General features: G+C 40.2%; 3 protein-coding genes across 4 annotated transcripts in view; 2 read left to right on the top strand and 1 right to left on the bottom strand.

Annotated features, from left to right (window-relative positions):
* The window catches only part of LOC139945935 (CAP-Gly domain-containing linker protein 3-like), an 83,977-nt gene that overhangs the window by 13,735 nt on the left and 50,198 nt on the right, over window positions 1-20,044 (top strand). The gene's annotated exons all lie outside the window — the stretch shown is intronic.
* LOC139945933 (uncharacterized) lies at window positions 581-9,188 on the top strand. The gene is made up of 3 exons (XM_071943454.1): window positions 581-707; window positions 4,030-6,320; window positions 7,081-9,188. The coding sequence occupies exons 1-3, from the start codon at window positions 620-622 to the stop codon at window positions 7,396-7,398; spliced, it is 2,697 nt and encodes an 898-aa protein (XP_071799555.1). The 5' UTR covers window positions 581-619; the 3' UTR covers window positions 7,399-9,188.
* Window positions 12,926-16,529, bottom strand: LOC139946053 (uncharacterized). The gene has a single exon (XM_071943645.1). It carries the CDS (start codon window positions 16,181-16,183, stop codon window positions 15,095-15,097), a length of 1,089 nt encoding a protein of 362 aa, XP_071799746.1. The 5' UTR covers window positions 16,184-16,529; the 3' UTR covers window positions 12,926-15,094.

The following is a 20,044-nucleotide window of genomic DNA, read 5'->3' on the forward strand; positions in this document are numbered from 1 at the left end:
CATTCACTATTTGTGTATGCGAAGTGAACAATACAACACTGCATTATGTTGGCCTAAACACCATGTACAAGCTGACTTTACATCACCTCGGACTAATCATAACGCAGATACACCATGTACAAGCTGAGTTTACATCACCTCGGACTAATCATAACGCAGATACACCATGTACAAGCTGACTTTACATCACCTCGGACTAATCATAACGCAGATACACCATGTACAAGCTGACTTTACATCACCTCGGACTAATCATAACGCAGATACACCATGTACAAGCTGACTTTACATCACCTCGGACTAATCATAACGCAGATATGGAAAGCTTACGTCACAATCACTGCATTGCCCTTGCGTAAAGACAGGGTTCCAGGCTAGCTAGAGAATGCAATTTTGTTTCGTTAACAAAATAACAACCCATAGATATAAAAAAAAAAACCCATAAGAACTCTCCAAATTAATTAGTTGGAAACAATGCCACTGCTTATAAGAAAGTAATAGGGGAGATTATTGACTGTCACGCACACGGAGGCCTTTATAAGAGCGCGAGATGTTGGTGCTGCACTTACTTAGCTCCAAGACGACATGTTGAAGGTGGTTGAATACAGTTGAGAAGAAGATGAAAGATCTAAGAATAAGTATCACCGTTCGGCCGTGGGCCTTGTTGGCTTTAGCTTGCATCGCTACCTTCATTAACCAGCATGCAGGTGAGTTCAATTGAACGAATTTTTTCTCTCTCAATGTTGGTATCTTAAAGTTGTATCCGTATCTATAGAGATATTAAATATTGTTTTAATTTGTCTGCTTTCAAACTCTTTTCTTTTTATTTTCGTAGAGTCTTTTCGTACAATATTAACATGAGATTGAAATCAAGTAACTGTAACTGGTATAAATATCAGCAAAAGTGATTAACTATAAGACGTTTTGTTATTATTTTTATATATTTTTTGTTGACCATGTTTGGCAATTAAAAGGAACACGTTGCCTTGGAGCGGACGAGTTGGTCAAAACAAAAGCGTTTGTAACCGTTTTTTATATAATGCATATGGTTGGAAAGATGTTTTAAAAGTAGAATACAATGATCCACACAAGTTTGCCTCGAAATTGCGTGGTTTTTCTTCTATTGTGCGAACTAACACGGTCAGCCATTTATGGGAGTCAAAATTTTGACCCCCATAAATGGCCGACGTGTTAGTCGTCGAGGTAAAAGGAAAACCACGCACTTTCGAGGCATGTTTGTGTGGATCATTGTATTCTACTTTTACAACATCTTTCTACCCATATGCATTTTATAAAAAACGGTTACAAACGCTTTTCAAAGACCAACTCGACCGATCCAAGGCAATGTGTCCCTTTAAGGGCTGCTTGAAAATCAGCAGCGTATAGGGGGAGGCACATGAGACCCCCTCGATGTTCAAGTACACCCGAGATCCCCCACGAATAAACCCAGAAACATAATTATGCTCAGTGCCTTCAAAACGGTGAAAACATGACACTGGGCCCTTAAAAAGCATTTAGACGGGTTCATTTTTAACTGCACTTTAACAATGTTTGTGTCATTATCCAAATTTTACGGCTATAAGATTTTCAATTTCGTCCGAAAATTGCTATCGAAAAAAGGATTTTAAAGCAACGAATTCGTCTTTTACCATTATCCTTCCAATTGTGTGTAAAACAATGTTAGGGGTCAATCTTATTTTTCTGTGTTTACAGTTTTGAAGTTGATAAATTCATTTTACTTGTAAGCAATAGGCCCCTATATCGCTCATGTTGTCATGTTTGAACGAGTTACAAGAGATAACAAAATAATATAATATTCTTCCATCTTTTGGCTGGGTTTGAGCAACAAATAATTGACAATTCCCTACTCTTTTTGGCTAGGTTTGTGCACCAGATTCTTACCTTTTTTTGTCAAAGAAACATAAAAAAACAGCATAATTTCAACCTTATTTATTAAAAGAACTTCAAAAAAAGTTCCTTTATTAACCCCCAAAGTGAACAATTAAACAATTGAACCTGTTGTGAGTTGTTTTGTAAGTTGTTTATTTATTACATCCCATATGGTTGTCCCTTGTCTTGTCTGTGGATCTTTCTTTGCTGTTTCGAGCCTTTACTATAATAACTCAGTATATTCCCTTAGAAAATGATGTGAATCAAAATTATTTGTTGAAATTATACTGGTCTTGGTCAAAATGCCATTAGAAACACTTTTGTATATGATGTTATGATTGTTTTTGGCATGCGGGGAATACAGAGTGGTTATTTTTGGTTTACCCAATAAAGTTATACAATCCAAAGCTATTTGGCGAGAAACGAACCCATGACCAAGCAGATCGCACCTATGGACCACCGAGCGTCCCCGGTGACGAGGGGGGAGTCCAGGGGTGGATTTCACAAAGGTAGTCCTTACTTAGGACTAGTCCTAGGCAATGCTAAGAGATAGGACCAGTCCTAAGCTAGGATGAGTTACTGGTCCTAACTTAGGACCAGTCCTATCTCTTAGCATTGCCTAGGACTAGTCCTAAGTTAGGACTACCTTTGTGAAATCCACCCCAGGCCCAGAACTTGCGGCGAGTACAAGAGTGAACATTCACCCTTTTGTCCGACTGGTGTCAGTTTCGCTCTTGAATGAAAGTAAATCCGTGTCACTCTTTTTGAGTGAAATTGGAACGACGTCTTTCCGGCGTCTTTCGGTCCAAGAGTTGTCCGCCATATGAATCTGTGCAAGGTAGTATGGCGGTAAAACAAGTGTTTTGACACTATACATTTAAGGCACTGGACACTATTGGTAATTACTTAAAATAAGTGTTGACATACCAACTTAAAGAGCAATGGAGATAATATATAGTATAAAACACTGCGAGAAACGGCTCAAGTAACGTAGTTTCGAGAAAGGGGTAATTTCTCACTTAAGTTATAAAACGACTTGAGCTGAAGCCTTTTATTATGCATCTGAAAGCACAGAACGTAATGCAACAATGGTATTTTGCTTTCATTATTCTCTTGCAAAATCGATGACTACATTGAGCCAAAATTTCCACGGGTTTGTTATTTTATGCATATGTTGAGATACACCAAATGAGAACACTGGTCTTTGACAATTACCAAATGTGTCAAACAAAATAACGGCGTAATGACTACATATTATATTGTTGTGCCCGATCCTGTCATACTTTACCCCACATTAATACTCATTTTGCGATTGTCTAAAGTAATTGGGAGTGTTTGTTTCTCTATCATGGAAGGACTCAATAAGCGATTTGGGGAAAAACTTGTTTTTAGTATCGAAGCGGTACTGAAATTAACTGTTGTTGTAGAATTGCAAAGGTCGTGGGTCCGAATCCCACTTAAGTAATATGCATGTGATTTATTCACATCGCTCGGGAAAGTACTAAGTATAAAGTGCTCACACACACAGGTGTATACATGGGTTAAACCTAAATTAAGATTTTTATCCCCGATGCAATTTAACATCAGTATGAATATTATACTTTGACAGATATGTATTTGCAACATCTTAGTGATATGAACAAAACAACAAACCTGTGAAAATTTGAACTCAATATTGGTCACCGTAGTTGCGAGATAGGAGTACAAGAAGAAAAAAAACCTTGTCACACGAAGTTGTTTGCTTTCAGATTGGTTTTCGGGACCTCAAAATCTAATTCTGAGGTCTCGATATCAAATTCGTGGCAAATTACTTCTTTCTCGAAAACTACAGTATTTCAGAGGGGGCTGTTTCTCACAATGTTTTATACTATCAATAGCTCTCCATTGCTTGTTACCAAGTAAGTTTTTATTCTAACAATTATTTTGAGTAATTACCAATAGTGTCCAGTGCCTTTAAAACGTGTTCTGAATGTGGAAAACAGCATCATCTGGACCCAAATTTCACAGAGCTGCTTTCTATAATCGGTAAAACCGAAATAAATATTCTTTATCCTCGATGCAAATTACAGCCTGTTATATTATGTTGTAGCTTATTTACGATTTAATACTTTTTGTTCACTTGTCCCTTTTTTTCCCCAGTTCGGTCGACAGAGATTGCATCGGGAGAATGTGATGTGCGGTTTACGCATTGTGGCCCACTATGCTCTCCCATAGTGACAATCCAACCAGATTCGAATACTAACGAAACCCGGGTGAGTTGCCGTTGTGATCGAAGGTGCGCCTTGTACGGCGATTGCTGCGTTGATTATTCAGAGCACTGTGTTAACGAGACGCATCCACCTGTAGTGAGTTCCAGATTCTCTTCGTATTTTAAATGCGTCACCCCTTTGGACGAAAGAAATATTCTAGAGAGTTTTGTTGTTGTTGGAAGTTGCCCAGCCGAATGGCCAAGGGATACCGTCCGCAACAACTGCGAGAACGAAAGTTTGGCGAGGTCTCAGAAATTTTTGACGATGCTTGTAAACGGGCCAGATGAAATCGTCTTCAAGAATGTGTTCTGTGCAGTTTGTCACGGCATCCCGGATGACCAACTCGACCCATGGCATCTTAGTTTATCACGTTGTTACAAATTAGCAGGTACCACACTGTTCAATTTCGACCGCTGTGCTTCCTTTATAATGTCTCCTCCATCTTCAGTGAGCAGTTCACCTCACCATTGTTACCCGAACGTTATCGACAGCTGTTCCCCCAACGCTACGGAGTCCCAAACGGCACTATGCGAGAATTCTACTTCGCGTGTTTTCACAATAATTGAGGGTGTGGCGATATCGTACAAAAATCGCCATTGTGTAGCATGTAATGTGAATCTTGGTAAACGGATCTTATGCCGAGTCAGCTGGAGACCGTTGTTCGACCCGTCAATTTCTTTCACTCTGCTGTTTGATTTCACAGAACTGACAGTCATGGTGGAGCAGTCTTTTATTCCGGGACAACAACCTCAGATACTGGGATCATGCAGCTCTTGGCAGATCTATGACCCTTTCCTGAATGTTTGCAGAGACCTGCGTTGCCCCATCGGCGGCACCAGACTAAATACCGGTATGTGCGTCAACGCAGCGGTAAAAGACATACCGAACATCAACCACTCGTCACAGACCTGTCTACAACATTTCCTTTCGCAAATCTACACCCTCGATTCTGCACACAACTTCACATCCAATGATATCGTCCAGGGAAACATTATTGAGGCGTACTCAATCGAGATCCATGTTGATTTTTTGGTTGCTGTATACTTTCAATGGTCTCTTGAACAGATTATTTTCGACAACGACACTTGTTTTCCGTGCAATGCTACGTCACTTTCGGTGCTAGCCTTCTCTCGAGTCGGCACTAACGACTCTTGGTTGCCAACTCTTGGTTGTGAGGGAGTTACTGTAGACAACATCAAAATTGATGAAATAACCCTATCAGATGGTGTTTACTCCTACAACAGCAGTGGCGTCGTCTACCATTACCAAGCAATGGAACTCATGCATCTTACAATGTATAACCAAACGGCAAATAGAGGATCTATTGAAACATCCAGGCAAAGTTATTTAAGATTGTGTAGTCCTTTTGGTAATAGTTGTCCTGTGGCAGTTTTCAATCGAAACGAATTCGTTGTTTTAGGTTCTGGGCAAGATACCGTTTTTGTACACAAAGCCACGGAGAAGTCTTTCCATTCTGATGACGTATGGCAGTTACCCGATCAAACCTTACGTATATGTGAGTTCCTATTGGACAACGAGTCTCCTCCAACATGGCTGACTAAACTCGCTACAGTAAGTTTCATCGGCAGTGTCTGCTCGTTGATTTCTCTGTCATTATCTCTGCTGACATTCGTCATCTTCCCTGTCCTGCAAAACCAACCAGGAAAAATCATAATGAATCTAATGGTGGCTTTCATCCTAGCGCAGGCTGTCCTGATGGTTGGTAAAGTGTCCGTGCATTGCCTGTGTGTCATGCGAGCTGCTCTGCTTCATTTCTCGTGGCTGGCTGTCTTCGTCTGGATGACTGTGATGGCGTCTGATTTGGCGAAGAGCATCACATCCAAATCGCCTCCTGACCAGCGCAGTGGGTCCAGCTTTAAAGTAGTCAAGCTGGGTATAGTGGCCTGGGGTACCCCAACCATCTTTGTCTGTGCCTGTTACTTGATCTCCAGGTTGAGTGAAGACCAATCATGGGGGTGGCTTGAATATGGTGGCGATCAATGCTGGATTGTAGACCCCTTCCATTCCCTCCTTGCATTCGGTGTGCCCGTAGCGGTGCTTCTGATCATCAACTGCATGTTGGCTGTGTTCATGATCTACAAGGTTTCTTCGAATCGGAGAAGGCTTGCTGCTGCACAGATTTCGTGCAATTTGAAAACAGAACTTCTGTTGTGTTTTAAGGTAAGAAATGTACCCTTCAAGCTTTCCTTGTAGCTACAGGAACTCGTCCCTCCCTAACTTTAGGCTCGCGGTCTAATGAAGCGAGTTGATCATATTTTACTAAATAGTGTACGGAAAAGAAAGAACACACTTAAAAACACAGCCACTTTTGTCACGATGCACTTGCAATTTGCAACCATTCTTCCAGGCCAAGAAACAACCAACACAAATTAAGGCCCTTAGAACTCACTGTCCACCTTTATATAAGTTGTCATGGCCGAGTGGTTTTAACTGAGCACATAATTCAAGTTCTGGTGGCTAAGTCATCTGGGTGTGGGTTCCGATCCCGGCCATGACACTTGTGTCCTTGAGCAAGACACTACTGTAAACTGCTTCTATTCACCCAGGAGTAAATGGGTATTCAGCTTTAGTGTGATGTGCTACATTTGGCAACACAGACTGTATCTCCCAAGGAGCTGAGACGGTGAAGTGACCAGGGGTCGGTTTCACAAAGAATTAGGACTAGTCCTAACTTGGGACTAGTCCTAGGAGATATTTAAAACTTAAGGATAGTCCTAAGTTAGGACCAGTAACTCGTCCTAACTCGAGATAGGTCTAGTCTTAACTTCTTCTAAAATCCACTCCCGGGGTAATGTACGAGCACAGTGAGCGTCACTCAGTGATGCCGGATTCGAGCGCCGTGTTATAAGAAGCCTCATTTATTTACTTATTTAAAGTTTGCCAGATCTCAATCTTGTATTGATTGACTCATTCTCTTTAGCTTATCGTCATTACTGGAGTCACGTGGTCACTTTTCTTTGCTGCTAACTTGGTGAACAGCCCCATCCTCTGGTACATCGTGGTTGTTGTGAATTCCCTACAGGGCGCCCTCATCGGCATGTTGTTCTTACTGAAGAAGAGGATGATGACGCTTTGGAGGAATAAGTTAACCGTTATTTTCTGCATCTCATGTCGACGTCGTCACCGAAAAAAGAAAGGGGCAGAACCGTCCCCCGTGAATCTAGTCAACGTCACAGTAACGTCAGGAGATGCGCCACAGATGCAAGATGAGCGACCGGGAGTTGATAAGCTTCAGTAGAATAAACTCGTGGGTTGAAATCTTTAGCGTATCGGTCTAAACGGCATTTGCTAAAGTCTTGGCTTGACCCTTTACGGCAGTGGACACTATGGGTAAATACTTAAAATAATTATTAACATACAACCTGTCTTGGTGACGAGTAATGGGGAGAGGTTGATGGTATAAAACATCGTGAGAAACGGCTCCCTTTGAAGTGCCATAGTTTTCGAGAAAGAAGTAATTTTCCACGAATTTGATTTCGAGACCTCAGATTTAGAACTTGAGGTCTTGAATCGAGCATCTAAACGCACACAACTTCGTGTGACAATGGTGTTTTTTTCTCTCAAAATTATCTTGCAAGTTCGATGACCGATTAAGCTCAAATTTTCACAGGTTTGTTATTTTATGCATGTGTTGAGATACACCAATTGTGAAGGCTAGTCTTTGACAATTATCAGAAGTGTCCACTGCCTTTAACCCACTGACAGGTATCATTTGGCTAACTGAACACGTTGTAATTGCCCTGTGTACAGTATGAATTTAGTTAAAATCCTATTTCCCTGACTTCTAAGAGAATACACCTGAGAAACATAATTTTAAGTTTGGCTGGCCCGGGCAAGGTAGTTTACCCGCCGGATTGTTTACAACATAGAGTGGTCCGCTGTCGAGATAGATGTTACAAAAGTGTTTCACTTGGAGTTAATTTAGTGAAAAGTTTGGTGACTTGGTAGTTTTTGACTAACCATTCGATTAATTAAAAGTGTGTTCATGTCATGTACTGTTTTTATGTACGGCAATGTGAACAAAGACTACTTAGTTTTAGTCGTTGAAGCTGAAAAAGCGTAGTTTGGTTGGAACTTCGTTTGTCTGTATTGTAAAATGGAGTAGTGCCGTACCTTTTATTTGTAACTTATGGCAAGGTGTTGAGGGTATAGTAATCAACACTCATTGTATGTGCGTTTTTCTTTGTGTGGCCTGTTTGCAATTCCTTTTTGACGTGTCGGTCCATCCATAATTCGAAACATTTAACTCTTTTTCATTATTTTTAGACCAGTCTCTGCAAGGAGCGTTGTCCTCTAACTCACTTTGGTTCAAATGAACAGGGAGAAATAACACGATTAAGTTTCGTAATTTGCCTATAATTCAGTCTGTTCCACCCTTTTAGTAAACCACTCCAGAAGTAACCATAGTGATTAGACCGTGTATAAACGATACCCCTGAAGTTAATGGGCCATACGGGACGTCCGTACCGGTAGTTTTGTCCGGATTGCTTGGATGTACAAGGCTGGATTTAATTTAGCTTTTCCAGAGTTATTATAAATCGAAAGTACTTTACGAAAGTTTAATGTTCGCAAGAGACTTGGCTGAGGTTCAAAATTAATTTGGAAATAGTTATATATAGGTTTATTTTAAAGTTATTTACCTCACGAATACTTCTTGTAAATAGTATGCAAGTACAGTTATGGTAAACCTTTATCTTGCTGCCACCATCTTGGTTGTGTTTTCTGTATTCAGTAACAGTAATGGATGCTTACATTCATCGTACAAAAAAGGAATCAGACTATTTTTCTCCCAGCCTCGGTTTGGTTACGTTGGGGTCAATGGGAGAAAATCAAGATGGCTGCGCGATTATAACACAGTGATCGCTTCTTCTAAAATAAATAGCACTCGGTTTTATTCCATGTCATAGTGATATTGTATGTGAAGTAACTATTCCATGATATGTTGTATTTTTGTTAGCACTGACAGATAACACTCGAAAAGGATTGATCGAGTAAACCTGTATGAAAATCTTACTGATTTCAATTCTCTCTTGTTCAAGAAATGTAATCATCAATCATCAATCATGGAAGTGTCGTGGCCGAGTGGTTAAGAGGACCCAACTCAAACTCTGGTGTTTCTGATCAGCGGAGTGTGGGTTCGAGTCCCAAGCTGTGACACTTGTGTCCTTAAGCAAGACACTTCACCATTGCTTCGTCCTTCGGATGGGACGTTAAGCCGTTGGTCCCATGTGTTATGTAACGCATGTAAAAGAACCTAGTGCACTTATCGAAAAGAGAAGGGGTTCGCCCCGGTGTTCCTGGTCCGATCGGCAGCAAATTGCGCCACAGCACCTTGTAAAACATTACATGATGCTATCAGAATTAGGTCTCATAATTCAAACGTAGTCCCACATCTTGCAGGAAATACTGTATGTTACAGTGCCAGGAGCGTCACTGAGTGACGGACATGTGCGCTATATAAGAAGCCACAATGATTATTATTATTATCAAATTTCAAGAACGCAATTTATCTATTTCTTTCAAAACGTAATTACCGGCTGATTGAACTTGCATTTTGTTGTACATGTATGCATGAAGTAAAAGCATATAACCCTTCGCACTTAATACTAGGGAATCCACTTGTATTTTATTTTAAAGCTGAAAACCATGCACAAACACCCAATTGTATATTTAACTATTATTGGTGTTATGCCTCTGAAGAAGGTCCGGTTTGGATCGAAAGCTAAGGCCATCTACCCTATTTATTATACTATTAAATATATTAATATAAATCAAATATTACTATTTGTGGTTTAGTTCATCCTCATATCGACGCAAACAAAAAGGACACAATAGTTTCAGTCGTTTCAGAAAGTTCGTTCTGCCTGTTCATGTGTGAATACTGCAATGGCATTTTAAAACAAACCCCTGAGGGTCATAAAACTGTAAACATTATAGCCTCCAGAGATTAAAGGCAGTGGACACTATCGGTAATAACTCAAATTCATAAATACCTCAGACAGTTTCGCTATTCATATTGGTGGAGAGCTCGTCACGTGGGTGTGTTTAAAACTTTGTTTATGACCAGCAAAACGTGTTGAAACATGGGCGTGACACGCGAGCTTGCACCTGTGCTTATAAGACAGTTTCTTCATTCCTATTGGTCGAGTTTAACGGCCGGGGGACAGTTGTGCCACATCACGCTTTACGCGCGACGCGCACAGCATTCCCTTCAAATGAGTTGTATGCATATTGTAGTAGCGGCGGTGGTGCCGATCGACTCCCCGTCGGAGCACCGCGGTGGCCCAGACAAGCCGATCGTGTCTGCTCACCGGAGAGGGCGCTCTCTGGCTTAGGTTTCTGTTTCGTGTCATTTCATGACTTGATGTGTAAGTAAACCTCCAAAGAAACGGACAGAAAAGGCAGTTAATTGTACCTCAATTGTGTCGTTAAACTGTGTACAACGCAACCCACGGTCAACGCTACAATATGTTGAGACACACCAAGTGAGAAGACTGATCTTTGACAATTACCAATAGTGTCCACTGTCTTTAAATATAATTTGTTTCCCAAGAATTGTTGTGTTCATGAGTGATATCTGCAGACTGCTTTAGAAAAACAATACCTTCTAAAGAATGTACATGAAAATATATAATAAATAAAAAAATAACAAGAGAAACAAAGGGTGGTGATTACCAGAGACGGTGAGTTTTTCTGTTGACTGTCATTAACACTCTGAAGGTGAGAAGGGTTTATTAAAGGCATTGAAACTATTGGTAATTACTCAAAATAACAAGTGTTGGCATAAACACCTACTCTGTAACGAGCAATGGAGAGCTGTTGATTGTACATATAACATTGTGAGAAACGGCTCCCTCTGAAGTAGCGTAGTTTTTTGAGTAAGAGGTAATTCCTCACTCAAATATTAAAACACATCATTAGGCCCAAAGCCTTTTATTAGGCATCTGAAAGCACACCCATTTGAGTATCAATGGTGTTTTTTTCTTTTAATATTCTCTTCCAACTTCGATGAACATTTTTTACAGGTTTGTTATTTTGTGCATGATATTGGGGTACAATAAGTGAAAAAAAACCTGTTTGTGACAATTATCAAAGGTGTCCAGTGTTTTTAAAACAGCATTGTTTTTGTAGAGTGAATTGTGCCACTCGTCCAGTGTTTTTGCAATTAAAAGAGCGGCCGTGAGATTTACCTGACAATGAACAATCTTTCTGTGTTCCGGTGAACAAATTAATGTATAATCTCTCTGATTACAGACACGTATTCCTTATAAGTATGTTGAATGAAACACTAATCTCCCTGACTGTTGTATACAACCAGATCCCTGATTGCAAAATGAAAATGTTGTTATCCCAGCAGTTGTAATGACCTTTTAAAGGCAATGGACACTATTGGTAATTACTCGAAATAATTATTAGCATAAAACCTTTCTTGGTGACCAGTAATGGGGAGAGGTTGATGGTATAAAACATTGTGAGAAATGGCTCTCTCTGAAGTGCCATAGTTTTCGAGAGAGAAGTAATTTTCCACGAATTTGGTTTCACGACTTCAAGTTAGAACTTGAGGTCTCGAAATCAACTATCTAAACTCGCACAACTTCGTGTGGCAAGGGTATTTTTTCTTTCATTATTATCTCGGAAGTTCGATGACCGATTGAGCTCAAATTTTCACAGGTTTGTTATTTAATGCATATGTTGAGATACTACAAGTGAGAAGACTGGTCTTTGACAGTTACCAATAGTGTCCACTGCCTACTTTTAGAGCATTGAACACGTGGCAACTTTAACGGGCAATTTGGAGGCAACTGCAATGCTTGCCACAGGACAACTTGTTGTTATAGCACATGAGTACTACGATCAGCAAGATATGAGAACATGGAATATCTTTTTTGTAGATTTCGCTTGTCTGTAAATTGCCTCGTGTGACATGGGCCTAAGGGATAGTATTTTTTCAAAATGAATACCATAAATTCTTTGCATGGTACAGGGATACAATAGGAGGCTAGGGTTTTTGTAAACAAAAATGTCATGTGAGTTCTTTGTTGAATAGAACCTATGGTGTGTTTGTGATCGATGATTTTAACTGAAAGTTGGTTATAGACCGGACGGTATATTGTTGTAGAACCATGGAAAGTCTGAGGTAGAAATAACAACTCTGCCTCCATGAAATAACCTACTCAGTAAACTCATATAGCATTCATACAGTGCAAAGTGTTATTTAAAATAATAAAACATAAATAGACGACAAATATGTTGAAGTCCCACAGCTTTTAAAATTAGAGGGGAATTTGTTCATTGAGTAATCATAATGATGCTCAATTTTAAATTGTGAGTCCCAGTGCCCGTCGAGTCATGTACCCGCCCCCACCCCTTCCACCATGAAATAACCCTATCTCTACCTCCATGCATCCGCCCTTCAAATAAAATCACCCCTAAACCAGTGTAATTTTCCAAATGTCCGAGCATCAATCTTGAAAAATTTCCATACGTCTCCCGGCAAATTTGACTATTTATCCCGTGGCCATATGTCATCCAAAATACCTTAATTTCGAAGTCAACAACCCCCAGGCCACAATAATTAGACACACTTTGTTTTACCCGGTAACTCAAATCTGTCCAGAATAGAACATTTTGAAGGCCTACAAAACAATAACGAGGATGACGCTCTGTTTACTCCCTATATTTAGTGGGGAGTTTACCCCTACATGACGAATTAATGTGGCAGATGGCCGGTGGGGGGGGGGGGGGGGGGGGGGGGGAGGGGGTGCCTTTGATGACACAATCAAGGAATTAGTACGAGTACGTCTTCTAAAGCTTCAGGTGACTTGCGTGTAATTTGCATGAATTTCTTATAGTGCTCTTGCATATTTTGGAGTTCCTTGTAAATGGCGTGTATTGATCAAGAGTCGTCTCAGCATATACCCCAAACAAAACAAAAAATCAGTTCCTAAGTGAAACTTGTATTTGTTGATATTGATTGTTTTCTTTTTTTTTTCTTTTTAAATTGAATTTTTCATTTATTTACATTTTGATCATTGTGTGAAATTGCGGTAATAGGGAGGTTTAGCTGCACGTGAGCAAACACGTGAACATTAACAAATTGTGTTGTTTCTGATCCGCTAGTGTGACGTCACCACTTCGGGCTTATTTCATGTTGTGTGCTTTCAGATGCTTGATTTCGAGACCTCAAATTCTAAATCTGAGGTCTGGAAAAAAATTAAATTCGCTGAAAATTCCTTATTCTCGAAAACTACGTCACTTCAGAGGGAGCTGTTTCTCACAATGTTTTATACTATCAACCCCTCCTCATTACTCGTAATCAAGTAAGGTTTTTACTAATAATTATTTTCAGTAATTACTAAGTAGTGTCCACTGCCTTTAAAAGCCCTATATGAACTTATGAGTAAGTCTGTTTGAGGTATGGCGGACGTCACGATAGGAGTGTACTGTTTAGGGTGGGCATAGCTCCATGGTTTGGGTGTATACACAAATTAAAGGCAGTGGACACCATTGGTAATTGTAAAAAACTAGCCTTCACAGTTGGTGTATCTTAACATATGCATGAAATAACAAACCTGTGAAAAATTGAGCTCAATCGGTCATCGAACTTGCGAGATAATTTTGAGAGAAAAAAAAACACCATTGTCACACGAATTTGTATGCGTTAAGATGGTTGATTTCGAGACCTCAAGTTCTAAATCTGAGGTCTCGAAATCAAATTCGTTGAAAATTACTTCTTTCTCGAATACTAAGGCACTTCAGAGGGAGCCGTTTCTCACAATGTTTGTACCATCAACCTCTCCCCATTACTCGTCACCAAGAAAGGTTTTATGCTAATATTTATTTTGAGTAATTACCAATAGTGTCCCCTGCCTTTAACCCAAACCTTACAGTGTAGGCTTATAGATGACATGTGACGAACATCAAGAGGCAGGTTGTTCTAAATGCCCAACTCCATCACCACCTGCCCCATGTACCGTTGTAAGAATACAGACAACTTAATTGATGCACATTGTCTAAAACCAGGATCCTATTATAGGCTCGAGTTGAAAAGGCTGATCTCTCTTGGATAATTCTTAAAAAAGAGCTTTATCCCAAGTCATCGTTGAATAGCCCAATCAATTACGGTATTGAACTACGGTATCCCTTATAGGTATAGACGTCAAGCCAAGGGTATTTGCAAGGCTATGTTATTGTATGATTGATTACAAGATTCAACTTACGACTATCGTTGTAAGTGGTTCGGGCTTTAAACTTGCAATATTCAACACAAAGAACCAACACCAACGAAACTGCCAACAGCGATAATTGTTGAACTTTGTTTAACTTTTTCAATTCCGAGTGGTTCGCAAATTTCGCTGCAACTTTATGTTAGTGATTATATACATGTACACGTACAATGTATTTATATACGTGTAATTTAGAAACATCATTCATTTTAATCATCAGTTAATAAAGGCACTGTACTAGTTTGGTAATTACCCAAAATCCCCAAATTAGCATAAAACCTTACTTGGAAACGAGCACTGGGGAGCTGCTGATAGAATGAAACATTGTGAGAACTGGCTACCTGTGAAGTAACGCAGTTTTGAGAAAGAGGTAATTTCTCACTAAAATAATAACAGACTTCTGGCAGGATGCCTTTTATTCCTACCTTAAAGCACACTATTTTGTACAACATGTGTGTTTTTTCTTTCATACTTTTCTTGCAACTTCGACGACCAATTGAGTTTAAATGTTCACAGGTTTGTTATTTTGTGCATACTGGTCTTTGACAATTACCAATGGTGTCCAGTGTCTTTAAAAACACCTAAATATGTCATACTTGTAACAAATTTGAGATTGGATTCATCCAAAAATTGTGCAGCTTTAAGGCAATTTAAAAACAGCATTAATTTGTAATATTTACAGTTGTTAAATGAATGTTTACGATATTGTTAATCACTCTCATCCGATGGCACACGAAGATATCTACACGCTTTGAGTTGTTCAAACTGTGCCTCGAGGGACGGTAAGCTATTGGCAGTGGGTGATTCGGAACTGTCCAAGCTCAACTGGTTCAACCGGAGTTGGCTGCTCCTCCTTCGACTATTTGATGTGCTGGGCCCTTTAGATGGGGGTAGAGTAGGGTTCAGAAGGACCGGGTTGTAAGAAGAGTTCCGGAAAATACTATTCCTATCATGTTTAATGGGTAATTCTGCAGAGTCAACCGTTGCACGACGGACTTTAGCGAGGTTTGAGGTACTTTTAGCTTTTCTGAGTGGTAAAAGAGCAGATGTTGATTTTGTGCGTTGTTTCCCTGTTGTTACATCCTCATGTGATCCACTGTCTCCGATGATGGTTGGGTTAGAGCCAGCTTTATTGCGAGACAGCTCCGATGGGAGGCTTTCAACTGATGAGTTGGCGCTTTTGGAGGTCTGGAAGCTTTGGCGCCTGGCTTCGGCACTGGTTGCCGAAACGGGGCATATGGCTGACTTGGGCCGTACCCGCGGCCGTCCCCGGTCGAATTCGTTCATTGAACGGGAACGGTGAATGGGTTGTGCCGGTGGAGTCGGGGCAATCAAGGATTTGGTTGATGAGGTGGTTTCTGATGATGAGCCACCCAGCCTGGCTTTCTCCGTCTCTGGACTGGTGATGAGAGGGGGTAGAGACCCGCTTCGTTTACGGGTGCGTTCTGACGAGGCGTCACCGGTCAACAACCCACCAGCATTGGTGTTTTTATCTCCCCATGCTGATGTCACAGTGATCTCAGGGAGTAAACTCGCCTTCATTTGCAGCATATCCGATCTCATCTTGTTCTGCTGTTTCTCCAAGTCTTTCAGTTTCTTGCTCAGCTGTTGCTCTTCAATGTTGTTGACTGTCTTGGCTCGATTCATATCAAGTGTATACATTGGGTTCACTACTTTGCGTCGCATTGATGGGGACAACTGCATTGTTGGGTCCGTCCCATGCTTTGCTTTCACCGATAGAGACGACATGTCTAGTGGTATTATAATATCCTCGTATGGTGTCTGCGGGTTTTGCATTGAAAATCACTCAAATGTTTGTAAACACTGTTTGTATGAAAGAATCTAGTCCATTAGCGAGATTTATACAGGCTTGGGGTCCGCCTTTTGTAATGGATCGAAGATGGCGCCGTACTGACCATTAGTAACATAGTAAGTAATGCTATTGAATCATTGAGGAAGGCTCTTGAGTAGATCATAGAGCAATGGTTAAATCGAGTGGTTAAGACAGGCGAAACTCAACACCTGCATCATTTTGTTCGTATCACTACTTTCATATCAATAAGGTTCAGGTATATTTAAAAGTTACCGAAATGTACCTTATTGACAGTACTTTTCATGTAAGAATCCATTTACACGCAGCGAATCCCCGGAGCATTTCCAATTATCAACTCTCCGGAGATAAAAGTCCCCTTCCTGGGATTCGAATCACATTCAAGGCTATACCCGTCGTCACCCGCTACGATATTCTTGAAATAATGTTGTTTTGAGTTAATAATCACATCTGTGTGATTTTCATGAAAAGTCTCCATGATGTCCTGTGAGCTTGAAATTAGAAACAGCGGTTGTCGCACTACTTTTCCGGTATTGTTTTCCTTTCTCGGTGTTTGATCAAACTCTGCAGGAAATCTCCCCGTGTAATTGAAGCTCCTTCACGGCGTAAATTTTGCCACCTTTCCCGTCAATTTATTCCACCTTGGAGGTAACGATAAACGAGTCCATGACTTGACGTCCATGTTTCACACGTGTAAACATGTCCTCTGCTGGGACGAAGTTGTTGGTAGTGATAGAGGGTGATGCATAAATGCAAATGCAGTTTCATCTTCCGACCCTTCAGACGCATGTAATCTTTTCGATCGCACAGTTCCACGATCAATGAATGGGTATTTGATTCAATATTGCATTGATCCAGGTCCCGATACCCACATTGATCTAAACACGCGGGGGTTTAACCTGATTGCACTTCCACAAAGCCACAGAATGAGAGCCGCAATTCGTGTTCAACACAAAACAGACAAGAGAAATTGTAGTTATCAATGCTGACCCCCTTCTCCCGCGTTGGATTGGGAGTTCACTGGGTAAAAGCACCCCTGGCAGCTGTCAACAAAATATCATTGGCTCATGTCGTTCTGCGTCACTACTCGCCGGTGGATACCAACTTTTTCTTGGTAGGAAAATAATAAATGGACCCGCATGGCTGGAGGTTAATATCCACACTGGTCAGAACCCCTAGACAATATTTTTGTTCTGCGTGACCTAAACAAAACTATTCCAATCGGTCTTGAACACCCCTATACCTGAATCACCTTGACCCTTTTAGACGTCATCGTATTTTATTGAAAGCAAAATTTCTGAGAAGGCACTGATACTTTTTTTCTGAAAATGGGTGAATGGGACTGTTTTCTGAAAATGAATGAATGGCCTACAACAATTTATATTTCAGTATGCAATATTGTGCGCTGTTTTAAAGGAGGTGTTTTAGGTCTCCCCCTTGGTCTTGGATATGCTGGTTTTGGTCTTGGTCTTGAGTGTGTATACCGGTCTTAAGTGCAACACTGTTTAGGCAAAGTATTAAAGTTAGCTACCTTTTGTGTTTCTAACCATTCGGTTTTTTAAATTTAATCATATCCAATTGATAAATATAATATATACGATAAAGTTAAAGGAACACGTTGCCTTGGATTGGACGAGTTGGTCTATGAAAAGCGTTTGAAACCGTTTGTTATGAAATGCATATGGTTAGAAAGATGTTTTAAAAGTAGAATATAATGATCCACACAACTATCACTCAAAATTGCACGGTTTTCATTTTGCGTCGCGAACTAACACGGTCGGCCATTTATGGGAGTCAAAACTTTGACTCCCATAAATGGCCGACCGTGTTTGTAGACGAGGTAAAACGAAAACCACGCAATTTCGAGGCATATTTGTGTAGATTGTATTCTACTTTTACAACATCTTTCTAACCATATTAATTTTACAACAAACGGTTACAGGACGCTTTTCAAAGACCAACTCGACCGATCCAAGGCAACGTGTTCCTTTAACCTGTGAAATGTTCGGGTCACATTGCCGAAAAACCGGAGCACTTATGGTCATCGAATGCAGGAAGAATAATCCGTTATTGGAATACACAATTGTATTGAATGTTTTGGAATAAAAACTGATATTTTTCTTTCCACAACCGCATTACTTCAATGTGAAAATGTCAAGTCGTGAATTTCATTTGAAATGTTTTCAACGAATAAGGAAATCGAGTCATATGATTATAAATAGGTTTTAATTGTGTAAACAAAACAATCATTTCGAATACCCTTATCCATCGCTTTTCTGGGAGATTTGCGAAAAACGTCATAGTTGGGAGCTCCAATTTGTAAAGCCGCGTTGTTGCAGCAAACTCCCACAAATGACGTCAGCAACATTGTCCTATCACGCGCGCCGTCAACGGCAAAAGTGTTTTTAGGTTTTCAAAACCTTTAGGTTAGGGCCTGATTTTGTAGTCGATAATAGGGAATAACAGTGCGAGGATCCTGTCTTCATTGCATCGTATGACCGGGTTGCCCGCTGGCCGCTATTAACGGGGGCAAAATACAACCATAATTCAGAAGCAAGCTCGTAAAATTTTCAGTCAAAGTTCTTATGTTGGTTGCAACCCAGTGAGTTGACCCGTAGGGTGAAACCTGTTATTGTTGGGATTTATGATGCCAGTGGCTGATTGGGTCAAACAACACATTTCAAAAGAGATTGATAACCTATACTAAAATAGCGTGGCACACCGGGTTACATTTTGATGGATAGGTCTCCTTGCATATTCGCCTGAGTTTCATGATTCATGGCTCCTGAGAAAAATGACTATCTCTGGTTTTTCATTGAACATTACTCTATATTTTGCTCGTGCAACTGCGGTTGTATCTTCATAAAAAAAAAATCAAAATGGGGAAATTCCAATTATACCATTTTAACTCTTAATAGTGTTTTTGATAGTTGTTGTCATTGGTAACCATACAGCCATTGTACAATGTACACAACCTAGCTTGATTTTTTTGTCACAGTTTTGCAAAAAAGAGGTTAATGGCCGACGTTTTGACTCGTACAGCAGATCGTCTTTGTTGAGGGCTTCGGGAATTTCTCTGTCAACGTCAGGCCTCAATTTGTTGTTGCATCACCATAACCTTTTGGTTGAGCAGTTTTCAACAGCTGTTTTTACTGATTTTTCTGTGACTGCGTTCTTTATGTAGATTTTGATCTTTGATAACTTGACTTGATATTTATTCTACTGCCGCGGAGCAGATTTTCGGAATTCGGGTAGGCCAAACTTTTCTGACAAGAACTGGTTTTAAGGCAGTGGACACTTTTGGTATAGTTACTCAAACTCAAAATAGCATAAAACCTTTCTTGCTTACGAGTAATGGGGAGCTGTTGATAGTATAAAACATTGTGAGAAACGGCTCCCTCTGAAAGGAAGTAGTTTTCGAGAAAGAAGCAATTTCCACGAATTTGATTTCGAAACCTCAGATTTAGAATTCGCAATCAAGCATCTGAAAGCACACAACTTCGTGTGACATAGTTCTTCTTCTTTCATTATTACCTCGCAACTTCGACGACCGATTGAGCTCAAATTTTCACAGGTTTGTTATTTTATGCATATTTTATGTTGAGATACACTAAGTGAGAAGACTGGTCTTTGACAATTACCAATAGTGTCAGTGTTTTTAAAACTACAGTAGCCTCCTCGAAAGTTTTATAATGTCAACAGCTCTCCGCAGTGCCCTTTATAATTAAGGTTTACGTTCAGTAATGTTTTACAATGCCTTTAAGCAGCAAAGCTGCCGTAACTGCCAGTAACGATTCTTCAAATTTGAAGGTGGGCAATAAAAACTT

This window comes from Asterias amurensis, chromosome 13, assembly GCF_032118995.1.
Source record: "Asterias amurensis chromosome 13, ASM3211899v1".
Classification (NCBI taxonomy): domain Eukaryota; kingdom Metazoa; phylum Echinodermata; class Asteroidea; order Forcipulatida; family Asteriidae; genus Asterias; species Asterias amurensis.